General features: G+C 32.0%; 1 protein-coding gene across 1 annotated transcript; it reads right to left on the bottom strand.

Moving 5' to 3' along the window:
- Positions 1–229: 229 nt before the first annotated feature.
- Positions 230–6,696, bottom strand: LOC111278804 (pyrophosphate-energized vacuolar membrane proton pump). Its single transcript, XM_022865458.2, has 8 exons — positions 6,335–6,696; positions 3,555–4,129; positions 3,046–3,425; positions 2,579–2,665; positions 2,163–2,493; positions 1,364–1,774; positions 1,111–1,170; positions 230–1,000 (listed from the first exon to the last, which is right to left on the bottom strand). The coding sequence occupies exons 1-8, from the start codon at positions 6,588–6,590 to the stop codon at positions 794–796; spliced, it is 2,307 nt and encodes a 768-aa protein (XP_022721193.2). The 5' UTR covers positions 6,591–6,696; the 3' UTR covers positions 230–793.
- Between the last annotated feature and the right edge of the window lie 5,864 nt (positions 6,697–12,560).

Here is a 12,560-nt window from a genome sequence, read left to right as displayed (position 1 = left end):
TTTTGCATCTCATACCTTAGATACTAAAAACTTGTATCTTTTACATCCTAGTTGGCATTATCCCCGTACGTGATTGATGCCTGAAGGTTGAAAACGATGACCAACACGCAACCATGAATCCTATGATTCCGCGCCAACACTTCCAGAATTAGGCCACAAAATCTCAATACCAATCAAGGACTCGAACTGCAAGAGCTCACTTGTTCAGCATTGGTTATAGCATGACATATGTTGCAAAAAGAATAGACGCATTCTCCTTTTCACTTACTTACCTGTAATTATTTCTGATACGAGTCATTCAGCCTAGTACAACAATTACTAATGCAAATGGTGCAAACAGCAGGTTCTGCACCGACTCTAGCATATTTTCCAATCTCTGGAAACCTAAATGCAACAACAATTCATCAATATCTTTTGTCCACACTCCGCAATGCTCTTTGATTAAATGGTGAAAAAGATTTTGAGATTACAAAATTTCCAAATTAAGCTGTTCTAAGACCATGGAAAAATAAGACTTGCCACCTTGACTCTTCTCCGTTAACAATCACCATTTTCACTCCTCGCCCTTAAACCATCTCAGTTATCATCATTATTATTAGGCCAGCAAGAATAGTAATGACTAACGACTAGAACTAAGCAAACTAGCTTGGAAAAAAAGAAACCCCATCTCCGGCAGTGCGTATGGATACAAGAACTAAACATAACGGGTGAGTGGGAAGAACAACTTTACACAGGGAAGCTAAGCTCTGGTAATAAAGCCCCCCTCCCCGGTGTGGTTCCTGCCATCCCCTCTCTAAAAGATCTTGAAGAGTAGGCCACCGTGAGTAGCAAAGAAGGGTGCAAACACAAGTGACTCAACTGCCATAAGCTTGATAAGGATATTAAGTGAAGGGCCGGAGGTGTCCTTCAGAGGATCTCCAACAGTGTCACCAATGACAGCTGCCTTGTGGGGATCAGATCCTTTTGGACCAAGGGTCCTTGCGTGCTCTGATGCACCAGCCTGATAATGAAAACATATAAATCACTCAATGATATAAAGGGCAAAATGAAAGTACAGGAAAAGAAGTTAGAAAAAAAAATCATCTTGAATTTCTCACTGAAAGTATTTACCTCAATGTACTTCTTGGCATTGTCCCATGCCCCCCCAGTGTTAGAAGCAGAAATTGCAATCTGTGAAAGAACAAAGTTGAGTAACTATGATCAATGATTTTAAAATGTACCCACTTTCCAACCAAAATCCATCAAGCTTTCAAGAGTAGTTTACAAATAAATTCTTACAGTTTGCATAATTACCATTCACAAATAAACCAAAAATAATAATAATAATAATTTGCCAAAAACAAATCCCCTGTTCCAACTTTACCTGAACACCAGAAACAAGAGCACCAGCAAGAACACCAGCAAGAGTCTCAACACCAAAGAAAGTTCCAACAATGAGGGGAGTAAGCATAACAAGGGCACCAGGAGGTATCATCTCCTTAATAGAGGCATCAGTTGAGATTTTGACACAGGTAGCATAATCAGGCTTGGCATGACCCTCCATGAGACCAGGAATGGTGTTGAACTGTCTGCGAACCTCCTCAACCATCTTTAAAGCTGCACTTCCCACACTCTTCATGGTCATTGCAGAAAACCAGTAGGGAAGCATGGCACCAACTATTAAACCAATGAAAACCTTTGGGGTCAGGACATCAACAGTTGAGATAGCTGCACGGCTCACAAAGGCACCAAAAAGAGCCAACGACACCAATGCTGCTGAGCCAATGGCAAATCCCTGGAAACATATAAGCATAGTACATCATGTATGTATGAACAGTAGTTGAGAATATCGAGCTGGAAAAAAAATAGTAGTTTGGCATAGTAAAAGAGACATTAATTTAACTTCGAAAAAAAGAAAGGACATACATACAGAATCGCAATGCAGTATGAGTGGAGAATACCACAAAGTTATACAATAGAATTGGAAGACTCTCTAGTCCATTTCAAGAACTCATTAAAGAGATCAAATTGTTAACAAACATGTTTGCTAGAAGCTGCAAACACTAGTAGTTATTGCTTCCACTATGCATCATTTATGCTATACTATGATTTAAGCAACTACTGTTTGAAGTTAAAATCACTCTCATAAGAACAGTCTCTAGAAAAAGAATTGAATTTAGTACCTTTCCAATTGCAGCAGTGGTGTTTCCAGCAGCATCAAGAGCATCAGTTCTCTCACGAATACGATAGCTCATACCAGCCATCTCAGCAATGCCTCCAGCATTGTCACTGATGGGACCATAAGCATCAATGGCCAACCCAGTTGCAATGGTGCTCAACATTCCAAGCGCAGCAACTGCAATCCCATACATTGCAGCAAAGCTAAAACTAACAAAAATGCCGATTGCAATGGCAAAAATTGGGATGATCACAGATTTGTATCCTAAAGCAAGACCAAATATAACATTGGTTGCTGCTCCTGTCCTGCAGGAATCAGCAACATCCTGCACAGGGCTGCAAATACAGGAAATGATTGATCAAGATACAAAATTTGAAGAAACACTGCTATAGATAATAAGTCAAATACTGTTTCAAATACCTGTAAGCATTGCTGGTGTAGTACTCAGTAACAAAACCAATAATAAGTCCAGCCCAAAGACCAACACCCACGCACAAAAATAGTTGCCTGCAAATCAAAGTCATTTTAGTGGTTGCAGGTATCTTGAGCATAAGGAAAGCAAAGATATGAGAAACAGGATGCCAGGCAAGACATGCTGCATGCCACCTTCTGCTTCAGTTCTTAATGCAGTTTATAATAATATTCATGTTAGTAGGATACAACCATATCAAGTCAATTTTCTCAAGCTATGCTGATCTTAAGAAACTCATAAGCCCAAGCTCAACAAAGTGGTAACTCACCAAAGATAATAGGGAATCAGAATTCAGGGAGTAAAAGGTCTTAATCTTTCCTAATCTCACAAAATTAGGAGCATAGTTGCATTACAGTATGCATCTAGCTGGAAATTCCAAGAACCACTACTTTTATAACATGCTTACTAATCTTACCAGTTCTTAACAACTTTCTGAGCCCCAAAATTGTAAATAGTGAAGGAAGTTGGCACACCAATCCAAGTAACAATTGCAATTCCCACAGTCATAAGAATAGTGGAGATAATAAGCTGCTTCTTCAAAGCTGGTTCAATTTCCTTGACAGCCCTGATTTCAAAGAAATCAGTAGCAAACAGGGTTGTGACCAAACAGACAAGAATACCAGCAGAACTAATGAGAAGAGGATACAACATGGCAGTGAACTCGTGATTTACTCCAAAGGAGGATATAGAAGCTACAACAAGAGCAGCACAGGAAGATTCAGCATATGAGCCAAATAGATCAGAACCCATACCAGCAATATCCCCAACATTATCACCAACATTATCGGCAATGACCTGATTGATAAAAATAAATTTAAATCATTTAGGGGTTCTACGTGAGAAAATAATTACTTCTGGAAAGATTATTGACAATCCTATAGTTAACATGGAATAACTATATTTGAGAAGAAAAATTTAGCTTACAGCTGGATTTCTTGGGTCATCTTCTGGAATGTTCCTCTCAACCTTTCCTACAAGATCAGCACCAACATCAGCAGCCTTTGTATAGATACCACCACCAACTCTTCCAAAGAGTGCCATAGAGGATCCCCCAAGGCCATAACCAGTAATAGCCTCAAAAAGGCCTTCCCAGTCATCACCGTAGTACAGCTTGAATAGATTGATGGCAATGTAAAGCACCAACAAACCATTTGCTGCAAGGAGAAAACCCATTACTGCACCAGATCTAAATGCAACAATAAAAGCCTTTCCAACACCCTTTCTTGCTTCTAAGGTTGTTCTTGCATTGGCATAGGTAGCAATTTTCATCCCAAGGAACCCAGAAAGAACTGAGGTGATAGCACCGAGCAAGAAGGATAAAGTACTGAAGATAGCCGTGGCAAGAGCCGGTTTGCATGTCTTCTCCTTATCATAGGTGCAAGGCTGGCTCTTTGTGCTGAAGCCCTCAACAGAGCCCAGGAAGAGGAAAATCAGGATAGCAAAAGCAATCATGAAGATGCCAACATATTGATATTCAGTGAAAAGAAAGGATGTTGCACCTGTTACACCCACACATCAACAGATTAAATAATATAGATAATCATAGATTGTAAATAAGGGACTATCCATAGTCTATCATATCAATTAAAATGTTATCGACCACACATTCAGAAAGAGCATAACATGCACAATCTTGAGGAACACTTAATATATCTCAAGTTCAATTATGAAGAAAACTAAAAAGGTGCCACCAATAGCACACAATGACTTTTAACATCAATGATACATCAGGATATAGTTTAGGAGAAGAGATGATATTATAGCATATGTAAAAAGAGAATAAACGAGGAGAAATCATAAACTAAATCTTAGAATCAGTCCCAATGGAGAAAAAAGCACCACCACAAACTAAAGAACAAACTTTTGCATGAAACTAACTAAAAAACTTGGCCTAGAGCAACAAGGCTTAGCTTTTTACTCTTTAGTAAAAGAAATAGTTAATTAATGCACCTCCAAAGGAGTTCAAGAAATTGAAATTTTTGCATAAAATAATGCAACAAAAGCATCATTATATATATACATACTTAAAATGCATCAGGTTAGGCACTTCTCAGATTTTTCATACTTTTATTATAGAAATTAATAGATAGATTACATTAAATCAATATATTATAATGGGAAGGGATCAACTTACACAAAGAAGTTTTACAATTTTTTTAACCCTTGATTTTAATAGATCCGAAGGATGAAAGAGATAAGTGAAAAAAAGATTAAACCCTTGGATCCATTGAAATTAATGGTTAAAAAAGGTGTAAAACTTTTTAGTTTTACATTGGTGTAATTTGATCCCTCCCCCATTATAATTATTATTAATATATTACTCCTAAGTTATTAATATATTATTTTCCGTTGTCACATTATTGAACTATATTAATGTAATTGCAATACAAGACAACATAATATAATTTTAAATTCTATTGTTATTGTTAGATATATTAATAAAAGAATATAGTACTAGTATTATACTATTACACTATTGTTAATAAGATTACTTATTATATGATGGAACAAAAATATAAAATAATAATATTCCTTATTTCTATTATCATATTATTTAATTACTGATGCTGGAACAGTAACAAAATTTCAACTATAATGCCGACATAAAATTTAACCCTTCCCAATAATAATGATAGAGTAAGAGCTGCATAATAAGATCATAAGACAGAGCTACAATTTCCAAAATTAAACAAAGCCCTAAGCAACAAAATAAAAAATATCTTCATTAAATTATTATCCTTTATATTTTATTTATAAAAGCCGGGTCAAGGAGTAAGTGTCAATTACCAAAAAAAGGCACCAACACTATCCTATGCCGATATTATATTCCCAATTCTAGAAAAGGGAAAGATGTGGAAAAGGGATCATGTGCAGCACACGTGCAGGTGAGGCTAATGACAATAACAACCATGAAGCCAAACAATCTTAAATTAGATAAGACAATATATCATAACTGCCAGTAATGATAGCAGCACCACCAAAGATAAAGCCTGTCCCAGTTACAACTCCATACCAATCACAACATTGAGTCTATGTCCAATCATAGATCCAATTAAAAAAAATTAACTAGAACTATATTAAATGTGAATGATGGAAAAAGCAGATTTAAGAGAAGAACCCAGAACTCGTTTGTACCATCCAAAGCAGACAAAAAAAAAAGTCCCCTAAAAGATATTTCTGATGCAAAAAAATTATAAAAATAGATTATATATAGAGAGAAGAAAAAGAAAAGCACTTTCTTGATAGAATATAATTTTTGCTGAAGGAATTCAAATTTCAACCTAACTCTTTAAGTTGAATATAATTTTTTTCCAGACTTATTTATTCTTTTTTTATTTTTAAAAAAACTCATTGTTTGAGCTACATATTGGGAGATAAATTATTTAATTTAATTGTAACAAAAGCGAAACCTCCAAATTAAAATTTTTAAATTCAAATCGACCGATTACCTCCTTGCGAAACTTTAACAAAATTAAAGATTTAAAATTTAAACAGAATAAATGAAGTTCAGAATTAAAATTACTAAATCATTTACTGTTACATTCAAAACTTGTGACTATTAATGATACTACGTCAAGGTTCGTGATAATTCTTACTAATCAAGTCCGTGAAATCATTAATAAAAATATAATACCAAAACGAAAATTCCAAAATAAAAAAAATAAAAAAAAGAACTCAGATCTAACATCAAAATCCGATCTCACCTTCGGAGATAGCGCTTTGAATATCAGCGCACTTAGTGACAACGCTATGGTCATTGATCCCTTCCTCCTCCTCAATCAAATAATCACCGTAACCGTTCTTGTTACTGTTCGCCGACCCACCCGACGCATGCCGCTCAGAGGTGAGCTTCACGCGCGACACCAGCACCCACTGCACCAACGAGAAAGCTATTCCAATCACGGCGCACACTGGCACCACGATCTCTGTCGCCAACTCCGACAACACTGCCACCCCCATCAACGCCAACACCGACAATCTTCCGGCCACGGCAAAAGAGAAGAGATACAGTTTAAATAGAGAGAGAGAGAGAGAGAGAGAGAGAAGGAAGTTGGAGGAGTGGAGTGCTTCTTCGTGAAGGTTCAGGTGAATTTATAGGGAGAAATGAGAAATATTTTTTATGTTAGAAGATAAGAATTCCCCGCAAACGAATCTATTATAATAGTTTAAAGCTTTTACTTCGAACGGGACGATATATTAATTATTTAATCTGCAGATGACAGACGGTGATTGAAGGGAGAGAGTGAGAGAGAGGCTGGAATGAAGACAAATGAGGGAAGGGAATCACCTGAAAACTTTAGCACGAACTTCGACGCATCTTTGTCGGAATCCACTTTACTTTACTTGTTACTTTTATTTCCGATGTTGAGAGTAATTTTCGGGGGAATGATTCGATGCGCCACGAAGTTTGTGGATAAATATGCAATTTTTTTATTATTATGGTAACAAAATAAAAAAAATTAAAAAATACACTGTCCAAATCAATTTCACATGGTCGTGTCTTAGAATTCAAGGGTGAAAGTGGCAAATAAATAATATATGAACCAACACATTTTTCATGTGTTAACTTAGAAATTTTATAATTGCAACGAATTGAGGATTTTTACAAGTAAAAATACTTTAAAGTTAAAGAAGAAGAAAATAAATTTAAAGAGTGGATGTTGGGTGGTTGATTGGCTGAATGCACGCAAGAACAGAGTAGAATAGCTCAGCAAAATGGCGTTTTATACAGTGTTAGAGGATATGCCTTATAGAGTCGTGACGTCACGTGTATTGAGTGGCGTGCAAACCTCTTATCTATCGGATAATATTATTTTTTTCCTTTTTATTTTCAATAATAATAAATACTATTTATTTTTATTTATTTATAATAAAATCCTTCCACAGCCACTCGATCTTTATCTTCTTGCCTTCCAGTAAGGGATTATTTATCATTCATCATACGTTTTTAACATTTTTTGTGGCCTCTATTTCTTCATTATATCTTGGTACCTTAGCGAAAGAAAAACAAACCCTTTTATTTCTCCTCTAATCAGCTCTTAAATCCTATGTAAATTTCCATTAATCATGATATTAATTACTTTGATTTATATCCATACCTTTAATAGAAGATGCAAGAATGAAATTCATTTAAAGCTTTTTTTTTGGAAAAAAATTTAGAAATAATATTTGATATATTATTAATATAAATTTTTAATTACATAATAAATTATCACATGTTTTATTTATATTTTTAATTAAAATTTTTATTTTTTAACTAAATACTAAAAAATATGTATCACCCACCTTCCTCATGAATTAAAAACTTCACCACTATTATATTTGATAATTTTTTATTCTTTTAATCTATCTTATAATAAAAAATAAAATCATTAACAGCTTCCAAAAAAATTCAACTTTAACCTATCCTGTCTATTATATGTGATATAATAGATACACGTGATATTTAACTATATAATGAAAAGTTGATATTGCAAATGATCTTAAATTATAATAAAATATTTAATGTAATATTTAAATTTTAAAAATATCTAATATGATATTTAAATAATAAATTTATTAATTAATATAATACTTACTTTAATGTGATTTATTTTAAATAATGACATATGATAAATAAATAATTTTTTAATATCATATTAATTAACATAAAATATAAGTATCATATTAAAAATTTTTAAAATTCAAATATTGCATGAATATTTTATTATAATTTAAAAATTATTCCTAACATTATTTCTATATTAAAAATATTTTTTTTATTTTATACATCTTATTTTACATTCCAAATTTTTAAATCTTCAAAATGAGAAGACAAATCCATCTCAGTTACTAATAAAAAAGAAGAAGAAACTATGCAAAAGGGAAGTTTTATCATTACTATTAAAATGATATTATAAAAAAATATATAAATTGATCTCATTGATTTATTTTCAAAAGTATAATTGAGCCTAAGTGAATTGCTATGATAAAAATTTGAATTCAAATTTAATTTAAAATTTTTTATTTAAAATTTGTTTTGAATTTAATTAAATTTATAAATTATTTAAATTAAATTTATGAATTACTTGATTCAAATATTAAAAGACCTTTGAACTCGATTCACTCTAAATTAAATTAATCAAATTCAAAATTAATTAAATAATAATTCAAATAAATTCAAATTTTATTTAAATTATATATAAATAACTCATAAATATTAATAAATCGTTTACATCTCTATTGCTCCCTCAATGCTGGTCCCATCCATCTGCATCCTACATCTGATATTCTTTTGATCGTGATTGGATGGATAAACATTCAACAACCTTCGTTACAGCTGGCATTTTTTAACCTGACTTAGACGTGCTAACGCCACCTTGCTACATAAACAAAGTACTGATGCTGTTATAAATACTTTCAGAAGGCAATTTTAATCGATTTGATAATAATTCAAGGTCTGTGACTCAGTTTTGGATGATTTTGGAGAAATAGTTTAGCTGTACCTTCCCTAGATACCAAAAAAATCAGCTTCCAAGCGAATCGTTATTCTCATATTCTCCTTTTAGGAATTTATACTGCTAGATATTTAGGGTCCAAGCAAACTTTTTATTCTATATCATTATTTTTAATCTATTAATAAAATATTAAAAATTTAACTTTTAGACCCCAAATAAAAAAATTTAGTCACCTCAAAAATTATTTTACTTTCGAATATTAATTATAATCACTTAAATCTGGATATCGATTTTTTTATATGTTAATGATATTTTGATTATCGCATAATGATCTCATATATATTCTTACATACTATTCACAATATTTAGTTACCAAATTTTGAATTGTTTTTTTTTTTTTTTTTTGAAACTATTTGTTTGCCCAAAGAAAGTAGTAAAAACTCCAAAATGTACATCAAACTATACACATATTGAATTGCTTAGCTCCAGGCATTACATAAATCTCCTCTGTTTACAATATCATTAGAAATGGTTGGCAAGCCATGAAGACGCAGTGAGTAGGAGCTGAAGATTGCATATAAATGTTAGAATACAAGGCTAGCAAAAACAATGAACTTGTGTTGATGAAGACCTGCTGCTATAGAACCGGTTGTAGGCTTCCCTTCTAGCGTCTTGTGTTGGATCAAAATGCAGCTTTCAATGTAGAATAGAAACAGAGAGTGCTACAATGTCACCTTTTTTTTTTTTTTTAATTTATTTTGTTTCAACTAGTCAAGGCATGCAAAAAGGATAACCGAAATGCTAAACTATAAGATACAATCAAGTCTTATTTAAGATAACCTTACACTTTTAATAAGAAATAAAAATATATTATTTAATTAAGATTTTCTGCAACAAACAAAGACAAAATAACTTACCTTGTATTTAGGGGAGAATGAGAGAAAGAAAAGAATGATTTTCTGAATTTCGAGATGTACAAAATGAATTCTAACAATCTCTATTTATAGAGATTAATTTCAAATGTTGAATCTTTCATTGAGTTGTTTAATCAACCATTACTTTTTGCCAATGACAATCGACTATCTTGGTAAAATTTTGAAACGGAAAACTTCCCCATTTGTAGGAGTTGGTTTCTTTTAGGTTAAGCGGTTAAACATCCGATTGATTCATTTTATAATCATTGTTTAAAATTGTACCAAAAATTTTGTGCATATTTGAAGTGTGTTGCAGTCAACTCCTTTATCATAGCGGTCACTTCCTGTTATGTTTAGTTTATAACAATTGACTTTTTTTATAAGATTAAAAGGTCTCAATCTAATCAAACTAATGAAAATATAATCAAACAATTGATTAATTACATAAGAGATAATAATTTAATATGATTCGATTTAACCGACTTACATTTATAAATGAAAAAAATTCATTAATTATAAAAAATTACAAGTAAACATCAAATCAAATACTCATAACCAATACCTATAAACCTTCTTAATCTCTCTTAATCTTATAAAGTATTCTCAACTCAAATAAACACATACTCATGTACACTTTTTTAATATACACAAACATATATATATGCACCCAAACATCATATTTATGTATAAATTTTCATAAATTTTTAGTAGTCTAATGAAATATCTATCCCATAAAACCTTATAATTCTCTTACATATTTTTTCTTATATTCAAAGTTACAGAAATTTCACCTATTTATAAGCATATAAACTTATCTATTAAAAATCTCATTCCTCTTATAACTTTTCTTCTGCAAGTCTTTTTATCCATCAAACAATATCTAACAAATTTCAAATAAATTTGTTATAGGATTTGAGTCACTGTTTCTAATAATCTCCGCTTTGACTCAAATTCTATCAAATCATCTATTTTCATACATGATATATTTGGTTCAACTTGCAATGGAAGTCTCACAATCACCTTTTTTTTTTTTTAATTTTTACGTTTCACGTAAACCAATTTTCAAAACACAAACTCAAACTTCTTCCTTAAGTCAAGCTCTTCTAGGCTTGCCTTTTCTCGTAACTCGAACCTTCAACTTTTTTCACATCTTAAACTTTCAGTTTTGATACCATTAGTTGGATATTACTACAGCTTTGATACCACTTGTTGAAAATCATCGTAGTTTTAATATCACTTGTTAAGCTAAAAGACATCAATTTAATCAAGCCAATGGAAAGATAATCAAACAATAGATTAATCACATCAGAAACAATAATTTAACGTAGTTCAACACAATCGACCTATATTTATAAATGAGAAAAAAGATTCACTAATTGTAGAGAATTACAAGCAAACATCAAATCAAACACTCATAACCAATACCTTTAAACTTTCTTAATCTTTTCTAGTCCTATGAAATATTCTTAACTCAAACAAACACATACTCATATATACTATTTTAATACAAACAAACACATACTCATATGCACCCATATATCATACTTATATGGACCTTTTTAATCTTCTCTTCCACTCCTATGTACCATACTTATATAGACCCTCTCAGTTCTCTTTAGTCCACAAACATACAAATATAAAAACTCATAAGATATAAATCTCCAACAGTCTTATGGGGTGTCTATCCCATAAAATTCTACAACCTTCTTACGTCTTTTTCTCATACCTAATTTTATAGAGATTTTACCTATTTATAAGCATACAAATTTACCTATTAAAATTTTTTTTTTCTTAAAATTCTTCTTCTATAAGTCTTCTTATCCATCAAATAATATCTAACAAATCTCAAACAAATCTATTATAGAATTTAACTCACTATTTCTAACAATTTTTGTATTGCAGCAGCTGTCCCTATGACAAGTTTTCTCACTTTGATTCTTTATGTTTAGAATCATACTCTCTAAATCATGTCAATTTACTTTAAGCTATTTTATAGCTTAATCTCTTTCACTAACATTTTATAGCTAGAGTAGATGAAAGCACATTCCAAACAATGCGAAAACGTGGTTGAAACCAAGGCCGGCCTTCCCCTTAGCCTCCGCACTGCACAGTTCAATTCAACATTCCAATCCCTATTAATGTTACACAAATGTAGGACTTTGCTACCAAATGTGTTTAGTATTAACATGATCGAAAAATATTTGATCCCTGGTCTTTAACTCATGTTACCCTTCAATACAAATATTTTAAATGGCAAAAAAACCAACAATATGCTTTCCTAAAATGAGGAAAATAAATTAGATTTCTACATAGGGGAGTTTCAGAATTGGGACACACTTACGCGGGTCCAAACCCATGGCTATGGTCCATAAATCCCAGCTTAATTTTTGGAGAAACCATCCATTTTGGTCCATAAAATTTAAAGTCTCTGACCCAAACAGTATGGGGTCAAGTCACCTATGCTTATATTATTTTTGGCCCAGTGTAACCTTTGTTACTTAAGTTCAAATTTATTAGGAGGTTGTAAAAATGTAAACCTTTATGAATTTATTAGAACGGGTAAAATTTATTATGAAGTT

The sequence above is a fragment of the Durio zibethinus genome, chromosome 8 (assembly GCF_047325235.1).
Source record: "Durio zibethinus cultivar Kanyao isolate XHJ-2024 chromosome 8, ASM4732523v1, whole genome shotgun sequence".
NCBI classification, from domain to species: domain Eukaryota; kingdom Viridiplantae; phylum Streptophyta; class Magnoliopsida; order Malvales; family Malvaceae; genus Durio; species Durio zibethinus.
This window is presented reverse-complemented; position numbering and strand designations above follow the sequence as displayed.